General features: G+C 36.2%; 1 protein-coding gene across 2 annotated transcripts in view; it reads left to right on the forward strand.

The window, feature by feature from the left end:
• LOC123538327 (zinc transporter ZIP9-B-like) overlaps positions 1-20,337 on the forward strand; it is a 31,172-nt gene that overhangs the window by 448 nt on the left and 10,387 nt on the right. For both annotated transcript variants that reach the window (XM_053547312.1, XM_045322355.2), the window contains exons 2-5: positions 7,055-7,160; positions 14,012-14,212; positions 15,272-15,352; positions 18,958-19,043. In XM_053547312.1, coding sequence (XP_053403287.1) covers positions 7,055-7,160; positions 14,012-14,212; positions 15,272-15,352; positions 18,958-19,043 — 474 coding nt within the window. The remainder of the gene's footprint in view (positions 1-7,054; positions 7,161-14,011; positions 14,213-15,271; positions 15,353-18,957; positions 19,044-20,337) is intronic.

The raw sequence follows: 20,337 nt of genomic DNA on the forward strand, positions 1-20,337 counted from the left end.
GCCTCGTTGGCCAAGTGGTTAAAGTCGCTGACTTCAGATCACTTGCCCCTCACCGATGTGGGTTCGAGTCTCACTTGGGGTTTTAAATTCTTCATGTGAGGAAGCAATCCAGGTCGTTGGTTCTATCCAGGTTCCAGCCCGTGATGAATTAATGCACGGAGGGGCACCTGGGGCCTTCCTCCACCATCAAAGCTGGAAAGTCGCCATATAACCTATAAACATACATGTCATACGTCCCGGATTGTCCGGGATTGTCCCGGAAATCACATACTCGTCCCGGTGTCCCGGACAGTGTTGAAATGTCCCGGAAAATTAAAAATACAGAAAACAAAAATAACCTCCCAAAAAACTAGTTTTTTTGGTCTATAAATTGTTGAATTTTACATTAATAAAACACAATAAACAGTCCCCGGTGTCACATTGTTTATTCCTAATTATCCAATAATCAGTTTCATGCCCTCGAGCGGGACACATGTTGATTAAGCCAGCTCCGATCAACACTAATATTGAACGTGCCCTGCGATCTTTTGATGACCCAGATTAATTTACAGTCGGCTATTTTGATGACCCTGATTATGAATTGACAAAATTATGCAATCAATAACAGTTTTAATGATCATTTAATATTAGGAACAATAGCCGAAAATCTCGTTGTTTTTAGCACGTAGGCGGTGAAGCTACATGTAGCCTTGATTGGAAGAAATGGCTGATAACGGTCAATTAAACGATAATTATTTTAAAAGGTAGTAATCTTTCAAAATGTAGATTGATTGTCACACATATACTAAATTAAACTTTTGACTATTGAATGCATTTGCCGACCGATCCATGAAAATTGACCAACCCGAAATATTTTATATCGATTTATCTACAAGATTATTTTATTCCTTGAGGATTCCATTTTATTAATGATTAGATAAACGTTTAAGCATAAAAATGATACCAAATAAGCTGGATTCTAAATCACGATGACCAGGTTAGTTCTTCATATGTAGCAATCCTAATTCAGTTCACCTCGGGAACGCACCAATTCACGTGCCGAACTATAGACTGAATGAACCTATTTACCTCCTTAGAAAGCTAGACGACATTTCAGCAAATAAATTCCTAAGCGAGGGAACAATGTTTATCTCCGGAAACTGCAGGTAATTTTATGATATTTATGCATGAAACAGACGAATACTAATGTCACGGTGTATGTCCCGGACAAAGGGTAAAAATCCCGGAAATTTTAACTCAGAATCCCGGAAAGGTCCTGAAAAATTATGGCATGTATGCCTATAAATGTGTCAGTGCGACAATAAACCCAACAAAACAAATAATCTCAAATCACAGGTACATGTACTCTGCAGCTGGACATATAGACACCATTGACAATGTGCCATGGTTTGACCCTATATCTCCTATTTGTAGTACTTAAAGGTATGAAGAAATATGACAATTACAGGGACTGTGTTTTGAGCAAAGTTGAGCAATGACTTCGCCTTAAAATATTTCACTTTGCCCTTCCCACTCAGAAAAAGCCAAGTTCCAGCCTCCTGAAAATTGGATCCGAAGAGTACCTGTGTCGCAAATCTAAGAATTGTATTAGTCTGAGAGAATGTCTAGAGCTGATTCAGAATCAGATGTGACTATTTACAGACTTACAGTAATTATGTCTCCCACACCACTGCACTGGTGGGAGTCATATTGATTTACTTCTGTCTGTGTGTCTGTCCGTCTGTCACAAATCTTGTCCGCGCTGTAAGTTGAATAGTTCTCATCCGATCTTCACTAAACATGAACAAAATGTGTTTGCCAATAAGTCCTCAGCCACGTTCGATAACTAGCCAAATTGGCCCAGGCACATTGGAGTTATGGGCCCTTGAATTACCAAAAATACTGATACCAGTGATACAGGTCTTGGTGCATGGTTGACTCAGATACATAATGAAAGGCCGTTTACTCCAAAACTATCAAAGGTATATTTTCTGTGAGGAAACAGTATGTAAAGACAGACTTACTATTCAGGTGATTGGGCAGTTTTGGGAGACACAGTCATGCTTTTTAAATAAAAGCAGCTCTAGTTTTTTTACAGGCATGGCTGCTATGTGAATAACTTAATATGTTTACAACATCTTTTTCTATAAAATCATGTTAAATTGTAGATACTGCAGCATAGGTCTTGTGGTTCACCTTTCTGATGCATCATCATGTCTAGCAGCTATTGTGACCAGTTTTTAAGTTAGTCAGTGGGAGGTTGTAGGAGAGGAAATATCCTCTCACTGGTAGGAGTTTTGAGGGTCTCCTCGAGGAAAATTTTAGAAAAAGAAAACAGAATGGGGGGAAATTTTAGATAAATTTATTTATTAAGCAGTCTTGCTTTCTCAAAATTTGTTTTGAAATGAATAGTTTTTATTTTATTTGACAAAAGTTAGCAAGAGATTTGGCAGAAGTTTAGAGGTTCAGATTTAGAAATTGCAGGTTCAAATTCAAGCTGGAGCAAATGACTGCAGTTTCCACAATATCTAAGTTTTAAAGCATTTTGTACTGGTATCTAGGGTAACCAAGGACACAGTCATCAGATGTTATAATGTTGAGAATATAATCAATTTAGAATAAAAAGTTCAAATAAAACTTCACATAACTGATTACTTGATTTTTTTTCTAATAATAGAACAGCAGAAGTTCATTAGCTCGACTATTCATAGAATAGTAGAGCTAATGGACTTGCCTGTACCTCGGCGTCCCTATTTGGTTAAGTTTTTGTATGTAAGCTGGTATCTCAGTAACCACTTGTGATAATGAATTGAAACTTCACGCACTTATTCACTGTGATAAACTGATTTACATTGCACCGGTTCCATAACTCTATTTTGCTTTTTTACAAAATTATGCCCATTCTTCGCCTTAGAAATTTTTGGTCAAGGTTTTGTATGTAAGCTGGTATCTCAGTACACTCTAATGGGAATGGATTGAAACTTTACACACTTGTCCACTGTCATAAGCTGATAAGCACTGTGCAGGTACCATAACCCTGTTTTGCATTTTTACAAAATTATGCCCCTTTTTCGACTTTTGTATTCATTCAATTGACAAGGCTGTTGAATAGTCGAACGTTGCTGTCCTCCGACAGCTCTTGTTTTAACATTAATGTAATTACATGAAACATCTAGGCAACAAGAAAAAATAGCTAAAACTAAATATCAATTTGCCCAAAGGGCAAGTATTCCAGAAAGATACAATCAAGCCTTGAGTAAAACAACTCATTATGTGAATTTGTATGCATGGCCTATACAAAAGTATATTTCAAAGTTTTCCTTTGAAATGCAAATTTAAGACTGATTGCTGAATAAAAAATAAAATGTCAGCAAATAAATTCAGATAATGCATCATTGATTTATTTTTAAACTGTGCATCATTTAAATGTTTTTGATTATTAATGTTAGTAGAGGTGTGAACTAATGGCAGGCTTATCGATAAATGGATTGTGATTGCTCGTGTTGCAATAGTGTGTACCTGTATCTAGGTTAATTTTATAAACCCAGTAACTATAACAAGACATTTCCTTTAACTATCAATGTTTTCTGTAGTATACAAATTACAAAACAGCATAGTTTTGCTGAAATAAAACCATATCTTGTGGATTTTCTTTTGACTTTTTGTACCCCCCACCCACGAACAACGAAGTTGAAAGTGGGTATACTGGTTTCAGGTTGTCTATCTGTCGGTAGAGTTGTCTATCTGTCAGTAGACACAATTTTGTGCGCACCAACTCTGCTCATCCCCTTGAGTCTTGACACAATTTAATGAAATTTCACACAAGTGATCAGTAACCACAGTAGTTGTGCATGGTGCATGTTAGGTTCTTTCAGAAAGAAAAATTGCAGAGTTACGGGACTTTGAGTCTGCATATGCAATCTTGTGGGTGCCTTATCTCCTGAACCCATGCACACAATTTAATGAAACTTAACACAAGTGATCAGTAGTAACCCTAGTTATGCATGGTGCATGTTAGGTTCTTTCAGAAAAAATTCTGCACAGTTATGGGACTTTGTTTTTTGTTAATATACTATATACATACAGTGAACATAATTATGCAATCTTGTGTGGGTTAAATTGCAATGTACTGTGTCAGTGTGTACTGGAGGTACATTCATCACCTTCAGTGATAGCTCTAGTTATATTTATTTAAACATACCAATAACTGTAAACTGTCATTAAGGATGAACACTGTCATTTGTGAAAACACTTTCATGCAATTAGCTGCATAGGTCATGAAAATGAGCTAAATATGGCTGCACATAAAAAAAACCAACAGTTTTCTTTTCTGCTTGGATAGATGTGATGATAATTTACGTAATTCAGTGTTTAGTATTGAATGCTGCTCTCTTGGTGTAAAGCACATGTACATGTGTTTTAAAAGGCCTTTCCAATACATTTTGTGGGGGCCTAAATATGATGACCGTAAATAGAAAATGACAAAAAAAATAACATCAGGTATGGTAAAAAGCAGAAATTTTTCTGAGGGTTTAATTTTTGCTATATCCGCGAGGTCCATATCATCTTGCGAATATTAATCCTCACAGAAATTTTAACCAATAGCGACAAAAATGCAAATCAAGAAAATCTCATTATGTCACAAACCTTACTCAGCATATCAAATGGAAATAGCCATAATTACAGTATCGGATATCTGTGTTTTCATAGCAACTATAGGATGTTGTAATTTTAAGACAAATGGAACAATTTACAAATAAATATTTAATTTGGAACCGATATGATAACTGTTGTGTTTGCACTGTGTATTATTAAACAAACATTGACCCCTGGATAGAGAGTATAAATTATGTATAGGTTGTGATTGTTACAGGTATCGAGTCATCGAGATATTTATAGGTAATTTAGAAACTGTTAAAACATTCATAAAGGTAATAGTGTGCAACCTTCTTTTTTGACCAATCAGAGCGAGTTATTTTTTAAAAAAAAATGTGGCTTCTTATTCCTGAAGACCAATGTGACTGTAGCAATAACTTTCGAATAATGGCTCTACACGCTGAAGAGCATTGACTGAATGCGCATTCATACTAGTGACCATACTTTCATTGTATTTTAAAGGAAGCCGACGAATTTTTATATGCACTTCTCTGAAAGAGCAGGGCATATTATGTGAACACCTGTGGCAGCGGGTGGTTGGCGTCCAAAGCATGTCCGCTCTCTTAGTCGAACAGTTTTCATCCGATCTTCACCAAACTTGCTGACAATGTTTGTGGGCATAATATCTCAGCCAGCCAAGTCGCCCCAGGTACTCCTGGATTATGGCCCTTGAATTAGGCCAAGTTCGATGATGGGCGTATTTTGTGGCAGTCTGGCACTCTTGTTGTTACTTCAAGGCGTTAGTCAAAGGTATGCAGAGAATCCGATGTGATTTGTAAACGTCAATTAAATAAATATTACTAACTCTGCAGTTCTGATTGGTCAAACATAGATTTCACACTATGTCAGATAGAGTCCATGAACAGAATTTTTCGAGTAAAAGAAACCTCGGTCGGTCACTCCCTATCGGATTCTTTTTCGTGGAGAATTCACTTCATAAGCTCTATCTATAACATAGTGATTGATCTTATGTCTATAGGTAATGCTTTACAATGTGTAACTTTTACGGACACCTGTCATCTCAAAAAGACTAAACAAGCAGGATAATTTTTTACAGTTTCATGAATATAAAACCACAGGTGCTCGTCCAGTCTTGGTGTCCATGTATAGGTCCCCAATTAAAAAGTTAAAAACTACATACCCTTTTTAATACTAAAACGAAAAGAAAATGTATTAATATATAGATTCTCTACTGATACATTGAAAAGGTCCCTATGTTGCTGTAACGCTATGGAGATTTACTAGAACACGCTGTGGAACAACCAAAATGTCCAGTTTAGTTTAAACAATAAAGGCTATCTTGCTGCCATTTACACATCGGGCATTTTAGAAAATAGTAAACAATGTTATTCTGCCTTGCCAACAGCCTTAAATAACTTACATTTAAATTCAAACATTCCAACTTGTCTAATCGCTTGTAAAACTTGTCAGTGACGATCGGCCATTTCGTTGCAAAACGAAAGTAGAAAACTTATGCTGTACTTGGCGTCTTTGAGTTTAAATGTAAGTTATTTAGGCAGCAGACTAGGCAGAAAAACATTGTTTACCATTTTCTAAATGCCCGATGTGTAAATGGCAGCAAGGCCTGTTTTGTTACTGAACTGGACATTTTGGTTGTTCCACAGCGTGTCCTAGTAAACCTCCATAGCGTTACGGCAACATAGGGACCTTTTCAATGTACCGGTATCAGTATAATAGTAAAAAAATAAAAATTTTTTTTCGCTTTAGGATTAAAAACAGTAGTTTTTAACTTTTTTATGGGGGACCAAAATATATGGGTACCAAGTTTGGACGAGCACCTGTGGGTAATATGGCTGTAGTCATTTTCCCACAAACTTGTCATGTTTTGGGAAGTTGTCAGTTAAGTACGGACAACAAGTCAATACTGGTTCAAAATCTAAGAACAAATACATCGTAGTGTTGACAGACCACTTTTCCGAAACTGAAATACTGTTAAGTTAGTGGATTCATAACAGCATTAAACTTTTTTTGGTAATTACTGTGGGATTTTGTGTTATCGTCTGTTATTTCAACATTCTTCAGCAGTAAATGTAGTGTATAATTATGAGAATGGTTTCCATGACAACAAAAAAATGCCATAACCATGCTCAGAAAAAATATTACTGAATAGAAATTACTGAAATCTTGTCTTTACCTTAACCTTTACCCTGCTATGATTCTAAAATGGACTGGTCCATCATTCAGTTTGAGCAGAACCACTTATTATTCAAAGGGGTGTTCACTGAAAATTCATAGACTGAATAGCGAAAAGTGCAGATCATGATCAAGCAGGCTGATCTTGGTCTGCACTGGTTGCAAAGGCAAATTCACTTGCCACCAGCAGGTTAAAGGTTTAAAGATGGGATTAAATGTTTTAACCTAGCACTTGCTTAACAAACATTTATGGGTTTTTTTCCAGGACAAATTAAAGCTGGTCACAGTACTAGGAGCGGGTCTTCTTGTTGGCACAGCTTTGGCAGTTATTATACCAGAAGGAATCCATGCTATGTCAATAGCCACTGCACGTATGTATTTATACTCGTATTTTCTTTTGTTTTTGGCTTTTTCTCATGACTTTTGGAATCCCTTTTTTTTTTTTTTTTGTAAGATGTACAAACACTGCATCTACAATGTGTGCGAATTTTGCAGGTTTCTGCATTTGGATTTAAGACATTATAGTACATTTTAATGCTGTCGTATTTAACGAAACGATTCTTTGGCAAAAAAAGCCAAAAAAAATTAGATTTAGAGAATTCTTAATGGGCATTTTAGAAGTAACATTTTCCAGGGAGAGCAGTCTTTATTTCAGGCTCAGTTTCCAACAAAAAATTGCCTGAGTAGAAGACTAGTTCTGTCAGTCTGAGAGTTCAGCTGAAGTCAAAAACGATTGCTTGTAATTATGGAGAATAATTGACCGCAAATGCAGAGGTACTGAAGTTCTTCTGGAAAGTAGAGCTAAACACAATGTGTTCGTCTGGAGTTGTTTTGAGAAAACCAACATCTTGCAAGTGACCAGCATGGATCCAGACCAGCCTGTGCATCGGTGCAGTCTGGTCAGGATCCATGCTGTTCGCTAATGGTTTCTCAATTTCAATAGGCTTTGAAAGCGAAAAGCATGGATCCTGACCAGACTGCGTGGATGCGCAGGCTGGTCTGGATCCATGCTAGTCGCAAACGCACTATGTTGGTTTTCTCATGGTGCGGCTCATTTATGACAGATTCATTGAAGGAAAGGTTTAGTAACTTGTGGATTTTATTTTGTGGCTGCTGCATTCTTCAGAAGCAGAGTTTATGGTTGGTAAACTGGTCACGATAAAGATGCAACTGTATTTTTATATCAGAATATAAGTTTAACACTAAATTGTAATGCATTTAATGTATTAGATGCAAAGGAACATAGTACAGAGCTCTCTAGAAGGGCAGATTAGAAATGTCTGCCTTTTTCAAATCTGGCAAGTGTATATCTCTGATAGCCAAAAATTGAGACCTATTACAGGATTTTCCCCAAAATTATAGGTTGATGTTTGGAAAAAAGGGCTGTTTGTAAACATTTACACATTCCTAAGGAGACATTCTGTCAAAATCGTTTACTGAAATATATATCAGGTTGCACTTTTTAAGGTATGATTGCCTAAAAATTTGGAAAGGGACATGCCCCTGGACCATCTACAGATTCTACCAGACCTCCTCCCCAAACCATTGTCCCAGATCCACCCTTGCTCTGATTGTATCGTAAATACATCCAAGACCCATTTTAATCATATCGCACATATCAAAATTTTTGATGCCCCCTCAATATTCTGGCAATATCTTCCATATTATTGATAGTCGTTTATGAAATTTCTCACATTTGCTAAAATATGTCATCATTAACATATGAAAAATGCAACAAAATCAAATAACACTTTAATAATTTATTTTTTGTACTTATAAAATACTATTCAATCTGTATCAATATCTACCACTTTGGGAGTTAAGCTTTCTTTTATGAATATTTATACACTAAATTTGCACAATTTTATGCTAGTATATTTGGTCAGTAAGCGTAAAAAATATGTTACAGAAGTAGAAATGCTTGTGAATGGTTCACTAAGTGGGGTAACACTTGTATTCATAGAGTAAAATAAGCTAATAGGGTCATTAACTGCCGAAACAGCATGTATTTGCGTTCTGCTTTTTCCGCCTTTTAAGAGGAAAATCCTTTTAAGGTTGTAATTAATTATGACTGGCGCGACTTGGGTTATAGATGCTGTTTCCCTCTCCCCCCACTCTTGCTGCGATCTATAAATTCTTCATGCTGATTTATTTAATTGAAAAAGTATGTATTTTGAAGATTAAAATGTTGTAGTAAGACTAAGGTAGAATTATTGTTTTATTTCGTTCTGTTTGGTTAAGTGTGGGGGGGGGGGGGCAATTTATGTCTTGTTTTGTTTTGTAATCTCTTTAAAAAATCTTTTAATTTAAACTTTAAAGATATTACGGATAATACAATATGTTTAAAAGCTGGTAGCATTTTGGAATGCCTTCTATTGAAAGATTACCTTTGCACGAAGGTCAAGCCATTAATACTTGTTAGAAATACTAAGCTATATGGTAACTGGCATAATGATAATATCTAAATATGACAAAGTAGTGAACGCAAGTATAACAAAAGTTTTAAATTGGCAGAAATTTTAGTGGAATTAAGGTAAGTGCAAGATACTGCAGATGCTCCTATTCTGGAGGCTTCACATGCTATTAAGAGTGTCAGGTAAAAAGCATCCATACAGGGGACTCTGATCCAATGTTAGTCATTTTAATTGAAGGAAGGTATCCCAGGTTTCATACTCAGGCATGTTACCATCAGGCCACTGCTTACACTAAGTAGTGAGAAACAGTGTTTTCCTATATAACTTGTATATTATTTTCCTAAATGTCTCCAGTAGTTGCCTACTGTATAGGGTGTGAATATTTAACATCAGTGATGCATAAAACATTAAAACGCCCAATAAAAAAAGAACCAACCATGATTGCATTTAATTTACCTACATACTGCTTCATGTTGTTTAAATGCTATAGGGTGATAAATTGTACAGTTAGGCGAGTTCTCAGTTTATCAGCACAATAGTTGTTCCCCTTTAAAAGAAAATATGAACCCACATGCTCCAGTTTTGTCATAAAGTACATGTACACATATAATTATGTTAATGTAACTCAGAATTGATTGAAAATCTGTACTCGAATTTCATTTTTAGCTCATCTGATTTTTTGAAAAAAAATGATGAGTTATTGTCATCACTTGAGCGGTTGTCGGCGTCGGCGTCTGCGTCGGCGTTGCTTGGTTAAGTTTTATGTTTAGGTCAGCTTTTCTCCTAAACTATCAAAGCTATTGCTTTGAAACTTGGAATACTTGTTCACCATCATAAGCTGACACTGTATAGCAAGAAACATAACTCCATCTTGCATTTTGCAAGATTTATGGCCCCTTTTTGTACTTAGAAAATATCAGATTTCTTGGTTAAGTTTTATGTTTAGGTCAACTTTTCTCCTAAACTATCAAAGCTATTGCTTTGAAACTTGGAATACTTGTTCACCATCATAAGCAGACCCTGTACATCAAGAAACATAACTCCATCTTGCTTTTTGCAAGAATTATTGCCCCTTTTGGACTTAGAAAATCAGTTTTCTTGGTTAAATTTTATGTTTAGGTCAACTTTTATCCTAAACTATCAAAGCTATTGCTTTAAAACTTGCAACAGTTTTTTACCATCGTAAGTGGACCCTGTACAGCAAGAAACATAACTCCATCCTGCTTTTTGCAAGAATGATGGCCCCTTTTGGACTTAGAAAATATCAGATTTCTTGGTTAAGTTTTATGTTTAGGTCAACTTTTTCTCTTAAACCATCAAAGCTATTGCTTTAAAACTTGCAACTGTTGTTCACCATCATAAGCTGACCCTGTTAAGCAAGCAACATAACTCCATCCTGCTTTTTGCAATAATTATTGCCCCTTTTGGACTTAGAAAAATCATTTTCTTGGTTGAATATTATGTTTAAGTCAGCTTTTCTCATAAACTATCAAAGCTATTGCTTTAAAACTTGCAACAGTTTTTCACCATCATAAGTGGACACTGTACATCAAGAAACATAACTCTATCCTGCTTTTTGCAAGAATGATGGTCCTTTTTAGACTTAGAAAATCATGGGTAGGACAATGTTTCTATTATACAAAAAAAATCAGATGAGCGTCAGCACCCGCAAGGCGGTACTCTTGTTTATAAACTATATCTTCCACAGTCTCTTCCACACTGCTCAAAGACCATTTAGGATTTTAGCTGTATTTTACAGAAAGTGCCCGCATAGCTCAATAGGGAGAGTGCAGATCTACGGATCATGGGTTCGTGATTTTGATCCCCAGGTGAGGCACATGTTGTCTGTGACGAATTGATAAAAGACATTCTGCCAGAAATCATTAAATTTTGTTCTCCACCTCTGATTCATGTGGGGAAGATGGCAGTTACTTGCTGAGAACAGGTTTGTACTGGTGCAGAATCCAGGAACACTGGTTAGGTTAACTGCCAGCTGTTAAATAACTGAAATACTGTTAAAAAAATGGTGTTAAACCCGAAATGAACAAATAGAATAAATACCATTAACTTAAAAAAAATTTTATTCTTAATAGTCTTAAGATTTTCTTGTTCCTTATTTTTACAGGTATCTATCAAAACATCCTTTTTTGTTAATCCAACAATTGACCTAGTATTGTGCTGAAAAGCACCAAGGGAAAAGATAGTTAATGGAAATATTCCACAGTGCAACCATTACTTTTTAGGCAATGTACATTTTTTTTTTTAAAGTTATATCCAGACTGTTAATTTTACACTTCAGTTGTTCCTGTATATTTTAGGTGTAATATAAAGTTATTAATATTGCTTTATATATGTAACCCTGGCAACATTTTACTGTGTTCGATGATAGTGTTTTATTTTAATATATATTAATGTCTGTATCACGTCTGTCTCCCTAACTTCAGTATTTATCTGATTTCCTAACTATAGTAGTACAGTAAAGACTGTCTACAGTGACCAACCTTCGGAGAATTTTAAAAAGGTCATTGTAGACAGGGAGTCTCTATACACAATCTGACTAGGAGAGGTCTTGGTTTAAGGGAAATAAGACATGTTCTAGTTAGCATTTGATAAACACTCTGACAAAACATGGAATATTTTAAATGACCTTTCAGTCTGCTTCACTTAATTTTCATTTTCATCTATAAGACTGTGACGCAGTTATTAAGATCAAGAACCACACTCAATGATTTGTATTGGAGAAGTTTTATCCCTTTTGAGAGGAGGGGTCAAAAAATCATTATAGAAGTTCAAAGTCTTGGTTTGGGGCTAAAAAATCATGGTCACCGTATGCATCAGCCAATTTTAAAGTTAAAATGGATCGTGAGGAAATAAAAAAGACCGTTGTAGATACAAAGTTAGTCTTTACTTTATATTATACAGTGATGTAACGAATGTCGTATGGGTCAGTGAAAGGTCGTATGAATGTATTCACCAGTTTTGCATGTGCATTTATACTATTAATCCCGTGAAATATTCTCTTCCCGCCTATCTTTTTCTTCTCTGGGCACTTCACTTCTTTATACTATGCAAGTAAGACGTACTTTGCAGTACTGTCTACTAATACTATTTATATGTTTAGAAGTTTTATATACAGACATCCATCTCTGTTTTGATCTTTTTGAAGTGATCCTGGTAAGATTTATTTAGGCGTAAAAAAAAAATTGTTTGTTTCCGGTATCCCGACCTACCCTAAATTTTTGGCCCGACCCTAAATGTTTTTATGGCCTTGGGGAATAATTTTTTCAACTTTTTGACAAAAAGTTGCCAAACTGAACTTTTATCAAACAATGGTCGTGATGTTAAAATATCACTTTGATTGTTAAAGGCAGTGACCCATTATTTGTATTAATTTTTGACGACAAAATAATTCCGAAAATCTCCCCCTTCTATAAAATATTCCAAAAAAAAACACTTTTGCCGACTACCTACAGCTAATTTATTTTTAGATTTTTACGAAACAAATCTTTTTTGTTTTTTAGGCCTTTTATCCTTTTCATGAAATTATATCTAGTATTGATGCAATTTGTAATTTTATATCTTGATGTTGAATGATTTGTAATATAGATGTTATCATGAATTTTAGGCTTTGTCGATATAGTAAACGTGAGTTTGAAATCGACACAGCGTTGGTTTTAAGATTACAAACCAAGCACCGGCTACATATATGTATCACTGAAAATGTTCAGATATAAAATTAGACACGTCTTAAAATGAAGATATCATTTTACTGTGAAAGCAGTATTGAGTTACTAGTTGTGTAGACTAGCATAGAAAGGAAGTTGGTGTAAAACTTATAATGCCCATTTTTTGAGTTAAAATTACTTTGTAATTTAATATTCAGGGGGAATGTACAAGTTACAATGTTGACAGCTCTCTTGGTAATCATTTAGATATTGTTGATGTTTTGCTTCAGTAAAGTTGCATTGTACTTAATGTTTCATGCAATTTGTCAATATGTAAAGAAAAGTCGTAAATATTAACTGAAGATATGTTAACCCTTACCATGCTGGGCACGATTTTTTCTGCCTTTGCGACCAGTTAGATCGTGATCAGCCTGCACATATATGCTGTCGGATCATGATCTGCACTGTTCGCCATTTAGTCAGTATCTTTTTGTTAAGCACCCCTTTTAACAGTTCATGGTACTATCCAATTTGAAGTATGGACAAGTTCATTATAGAAATTTAGCAGGAAAAGGGTTAAGCATTGAGAAAGCACTGGCAAGTAAATAATGTAATAAAATGATTTTTACATGTAATGTGCAGTATATAATGAAGAAATGTTATGGTCAGACAACATTGTCGGCCATAATGTTCTACATTTACATGCTATAAAATCATAAATATTTGTGTGGGACAAGTATTTGAGGATTTCATGGTTAGGCCAATTCACGACATTAATTTCCAATGAATAAATAAAACTCTCATTCATTTCAAAAGTTTAAAAAAAATCCATTAACCTTTAGGCTACTGGCGGCAAGTGTTTCTGTCAATGCGATCAGTGCAGACCAAGATCAGCCTGCACATCCATGCAGGCTGATCATGGTCAGCACAGATTGTTATTCAGTCAGTACATTTTTGGTGAACACCCTTCAAAAACTTAATGGTATTGCCTAAATTGGATGATGGACAAGTCCATTTTGAAAATTTAACAGGGTAAAGATTAATAAAAATCCCAGTGAAATAGCCATTTTGTCTAATCCCAAAAATTCTGTACTGGTCAACAAAATTCAATGATTTCACAGTAATTGTTATTTCTTATTTCAGAAGAACACCAAGAGCACGTTAAACATGAGGCCAAAGAAAAAGAACACGCACATGAAGGTACAGAGGCTGCACATGAGCATGAGCATGAACACAGTATGATAGATGACCATTCTCTGATAGGGATAACGCTGGTGTCTGGGTTTATATTTATGTTACTGGTTGACCAGATTGGAGGAGGCGGACATATACATGCCCCTGCAGGTACATGTGTTCATCACTGTAGTTTTTATTGAAACCCCCCTCACCCCAAAGAATGAGTGTGCATATTAAACTGAAATTTTTTTTGAATCCATTCATGAGAAAACTAAGCATTTTGAGCTGCAGTTGTCGCTACTTAAAAGTAAAAAGAAGTGAAATAACGGCTTTAATGGAGGTATGGTAAAGTTGACATGCCAAATGCACAGTTTATCTACATACTTGGTTTTTAGTGATGTGATAATTGAAGCAATGGTTGCCAGCTGCTGCGAAATACATTAAAGATATTGTTTATTAGATTCGAGTTAGGCTGTTACCTTTTATTGACAGTTTAGTCAGATTCATGAAAAATGCCCTTTTGAGTGGTTAGTCTGATTGCAATTCATGTACTAAGTGGTTAAGGTCACTGACTTCAAATCAACTCTCACCAAAGTGGGGTCAAAACTTTGCTTGCGGTGTAGAATTCTTTGTGAGGAAGCCATCTAGCTGGCTTATTGAAGGTCAGTGGTTCTACGCAGGAGCCTGCCCAGCCCCTAAACAATGTTCTTCCTCCGTCATCAGAAACTTGAAAAGTCACCACATGACCTGAATTGCGTCCATGTGATTCTAAACAGCAACAAAAAAACGCAAACACATTCATTGCAGAGGTGTTCTTATAATTTATAATATTGAGCCGCACCATGAGAAAACCAACATAGTGCGTTTGCGACCAGCATGGATCCAGACCAACCTGCGCATCCAGGCAGTCTGGTCTGGATCCATGCTGTTCGCTTTCAAAGCCTATTGCAATGAGAGAAACTGTTAGTGAACAGCATGGATCCTGACCACTATGTGGCTCATATTAACTTAGCTTGATGACTAGGATATCTCCTAGATTTCTTACCAGTAACAGATTGTTGAGAACTGAACCCCTGTGATTTGTTATCTTATGGAAGGCTCCTATTGAAACAAGCTTTATTTACATGTAGCATTTAAAGGTAAATACAGTTTGGCTTGCAAATTGAAACTATCCTTTTTCAGTTATAGCACATTGTCTCACGTTGTTTGTTCTTGCTGTATTTTCAGACACAGATTTACCTACAAATAATTCTGCCCAAAACAGACATAAAATAACAGCAACATTAGGACTTGTAGTTCACGCAGCGGGTATAGTATTTAACAAATTTAACATAATTTTATATGAACAGTATAACACAACACCTGTAGATATAGATACTGAAGAATTTGACTGATTTACAGTAAAATATTATATTCTAGCATAAAAATGCTGTTATTGTCGTTTTCACAGGGTGTTTTAACAGGACAGTAAACATGGGCAAACAAGATCACACGCTGTTAACACAACTTTACTTTTTATATGCTTGTTTCATGGCGAAACTTGAGCATCATAAATTATATTACAGACCTGTAATGTTTATTTTAAATAAGTTCGAGAGGAAATAATTGCTTATTGACAAGTTAAAAATTCATATTTATTTGAGCTTTAACAAAGGTTTTAATCTAGAATAGCCTTTACTTGTGTTTGTTTCCTGTTAAAACTGCTGCAGATTTCCAACCAATTCCTACGATTTATCCCTACAGTATAACATAATGTGCACTGGTAAAATCGAACTTTGTTTGGCCGAACTCGGCCGGTAGTTTTGAGCTATCAAACTGTATACATTATATAGAATTTTTGCATGGACCTCATGATGAGTTAGAGCGAAAGGGTGGTGTTAGAATTATCTCAGTTCTATTGAATGAAGTTCCACTGCATATAATAACTGCATACTGTAAAATCATTTAATTTTGTGGGCATGAAATTTCGTCGTTTTGATCAAAACGGCAATTTCGTGGGGGACATGAATTCGTGAATTTCAACTTTTGAACATAAAATGAATGGGAATTTTACTTGTTCGTTGGGATTAAATTTCGTGGATTGACACAACCAAGAAATCCACGAAAATTAGTCTCCCACGAATAATAATGATTTCACAGTAGTTTTTAATTCAAAAGTACTGATGTTTTTAAATCTAATGTTATAGCATTAAAAATGCAGCTCTCAACAATAAAACATTAACATTTATAAGCCTGCCCTGCAATACCATGACCATTGAAAGTAGTCTCAGTAAATGTAGACATTTAGGACAGAACTCTATATACATAATTTTACATCTTCGTACAAAATCCTCCCAGGGTTACTGAGAAACAAATTTGTTGAAAGACATTGTGTCTGAATTCATTTTGTCCTCCAACTCTGTTTCATGTGGGGAAGTTGGCATTGGCTCGTAGAAAACAGGCTAGTACTGGTACAGAATCCAGGAACATTGGTTATTATGTCTCCCCCAGGAGACATATTGTTTTTGCCCTGTCCGTCCTTCCGTCCGTCCGTCCGTCCGTCCGTACGTCACACTTCATTTCCGAGCAATAACTGGAGAACCATTTGACCTAGAACCTTCAAACTTCATAGGGTTGTAGGGCTGCTGGAGTAGACGACCCCTATTGTTTTTGGGGTCACTTCGTCAAAGGTCAAGGTCACAGGGGCCTGAACATTGAAAACCATTTCCGATCAATAACTAGAGAACCACTTGACCCAGAATGTTGAAACTTCATAGGATGATTGGCCATGAAGAGTAGATGACCCCTATTGATTTTGGGGTCACTCTGTGAAAGGTCAAGGTCACAGGGGCCTGAACATTGAAAACCATTTCCGATCAATAACTAGAGAACCACTTGACCCAGAATGTTGAAACTTCATAGGAAGATTGGTCATGAAGAGTAGATGACCCCTACTGATTTTGGGGTCACTCCGTCAAAGGTCAAGGTCACAGGGGCCTGAACATTGAAAACCATTTCCGATCAATAACTAGAGAACCACTTGACCCAGAATGTTGAACTTCATAGGATGATTGGTCATGATGAGTAGATGACCCCTATTGATTTTGGGGTCACTCCATCAAAGGTCAAGGTCACAGGGGCCTGAACATGGAAAACCATTTATGATCAATAACTAGAGAACCACTTGACCCAGAATGTTGAAACTTCATAGGATGATTGTGCATGCAAAGTAGATGACCCCTATCGATTTTGGGGTCACTCCATTAAAGGTCAAGGTCACAGAGGCCTGAACATTGAAAACCATTTCCGGTCAGTAACTTGAGAACCACTTGTCCCAGAATGTTGAATCTTAATAGGATGATTGGTCATGCAAAGTAGATGACCCCTAACGATTTTGGGGTCACTCTGTGAAAGGTCAAGGTCACAGGGGCCTGAACATTGAAAACCATTTCCGGTCAGTAACTTGAGAACCACTTGACCCAGAATGTTGAAACTTCATAGGATGATTGGTCATGCAGAGTAGATGACCCCTAACGATTTTAGGGTCACTCTGTTAAAGGTCAAGGCCACAGGGGCCTGAACATGGAAAACCATTTCCAATCAATAACTTGAGAACCTCTCGACCCAGAATGTTGAAACTTCATAGGATGATTGTTCATGCAGAGTAAATGACCCCTATTGTTTTTGGGGTCACTCCGTTAAAGGTCAAGGTCACAGAGGCCTGAACATTGATAACCAGTTCTGATCAATTACTTGAGAACCACTTGACCCAGAATGTTGAAACTTCATAGGATGATTGAACATGCAGAGTAGATGACCCCTATTGATTTTGGGGTCAGTCTATTAAAGGTCAAGGTCACAGTGGCCTGTTCTTGTAAAATCATTTTTTAGAAATAACTTGAGAATCACTTGACCTACAATGTTGAAACTTAATAGGATGATTGGACATGCAGAGTAGATGACCCCTATTTATTTTGAGGTCACTTGATCAAAGGTCAAGGTCACAGGAGCCTGAACAGTGACTTGAGAACCACTAGGCCAAGAGTGTTGGAATTTAGCGGGATGACTGGACATGCCAAGTAGATGATCCCTATTGCAGCCAACCATCAGTGTCTCTTCGACTTTCGCTCCTGACCCCTATTGACTTCTTGTATAGGACTTTGCATTGGGGGAGACATGCGCTGTTTTACAAAAGCATTTTCTAGTTTTAACTGCTTGCCATTACGTAACTGAAATATTGTTTAAAGTGACGCCAAAAACAAACATTTATTTTATGCTAACTAATGAAATACTGTATTCTATCAGTTAAATATTTTCATATTTCATCACTCACACTGTGAAAATATGAAATCTATATTTTCACACTGTGAGAGATATAGCTCTGCCCCCTCATTACATTGTGTATGAATTTAAAATTATTTGCTTAAAACAGGATGAAAATTGTAGCCACACTTTGTTCTTTATAGTATATTTCTCCATTCAAATTATTTTACTTAAAGAGAATCTCATACCGTTATGCAGCAAGAAATAAAACAAAATGGAACTTTATGTTGCATGTGTCTTTATAACGTCACAGCACGTCTGACATCATGTCTGTTTACGCGCGTCTGTTTCCCGCGCTGAGATTAAAATAGTTGCAAAATGCACATCTCAATGTAATTCAGCATAAAATAAAAAGAAAATTTGTTTGTTTTTCTTGAATATAGAATATATCTCACCTCGAAGTGAGATATATTCCATATTCACGAAAAACAAACAAATATCCTCTATGTAATTCTGTGTGTATCTCCAACTTTATACATTTGAATTTAAATGAAAGTTATTGGGAGGATTTTGTCTTGACATTAACTGCGTATTGGCTGAAGCAAAATCTTTACTAAATGTTAACTTGGATCATTACATACATAAATGGCTTACAAATGTTATGATTTCAGCTGATGGTATTGCTATGGGTGCTGCTGTATCTATGTCAACTGCTCATCTAACACTTATAGTGTTTGTAGCTATCATGTTACATAAGGTTAGAACTACAATGTATCTTCAAATTATAACTGTAGATTGCATAATTTTTATATCAGTTTTATTTCGCGATTTGATGGACAACAGATTTATTCATGTTATTAAGAATACGAACATGTTTAATCTGTTTGGAGGTAAGGATTTTACTTATTCATGAGAGCTGTCGCTTAGTTCACGGAAATTAGCAAAGTGAAAACCTTTTCAAATATGATCCTATATACTGTAATTAATTCGCTTAGTCAAATCTGTATACACAAATAGAAAATAAGGCCTATTTTTCACAAGGCCAAGAAATGGTCTTTACGGCAGGTGGTCTTTATTCATAGGTTGAAATTAACTGAAAATGTTTGAAAACTGAATCTTGTAACTAGAGTTTCTGGGTTTGATCTTTTTGCAAGAACCAGATAGGAGTTATAAAATGTTATTAGTTTGAATACCACTGTAATAACCACAGAACTATATTTTAGGACTTACTTATATGAGCCGCACCTTGAGAAAACCAACATAGTGCATTTGCAACCAGCATGGATCCAGAACAGCCTGCGCATCTGCGCAGTCTGGTCAGGATCCATGCTGTTCGCTTTCAAAGCCTGTTGCAATTAGAGAAACTGTTAGCCAACAACATGAATTCTGACCAGACTGCGTGGATGCGCAGGCTGGTCTGGATCCCTGCTGGTCGCAAACACACTATGTTGGTTTTCTCATGGCGCGGCTCAATTATGGATGCTGATAATCAGAAACTTCAAGTAAAACAAAGTAATTTCATTGTTGTTTATTAAAAGAAAAGAACTTTCAGAATGATTTTATTAACTGATAACTGACCGCTGAAACAGTTAAATGTGTAATGGATTAGCGGTTTACATCCATATGACTTTATAGACATAAAGTTTTCTTCATTTGACATAATGTCTAAGATGTAGAATTTGTCGTCTCTAGATCTAGAAATATCTGTTGGCACAAGCAAGGCTTTGACTCTAAGGTTACATTCTATGCTTCCAAAGGATCTTCTAAATTTATTTGAGCCGCGCCATTAGAGAACCAACATAGTGCGTTTGCCACCAGCATGGATCCAGACCAGCCTGCGCATCCGCGCAGTCTGGTCAGGATCCATGCTGTTTGCTAACAGTTTCTTTAATTGCAATAGGCTTTGAAAGCGAACAGTATGGATCCTGACCAGACTGCGCGGATGCGCAGGCTGGTCTGGATCCATGCTGGTCACAAAGCCACTATGTTGGTTTTCTCATGGCACGGCTCATTTTATATCACAACCACGAAGGACAAGATGTACAAAATTG

This window comes from Mercenaria mercenaria, chromosome 1 (genome assembly GCF_021730395.1).
Source record: "Mercenaria mercenaria strain notata chromosome 1, MADL_Memer_1, whole genome shotgun sequence".
Classification (NCBI taxonomy): Eukaryota; Metazoa; Mollusca; class Bivalvia; order Venerida; family Veneridae; genus Mercenaria; species Mercenaria mercenaria.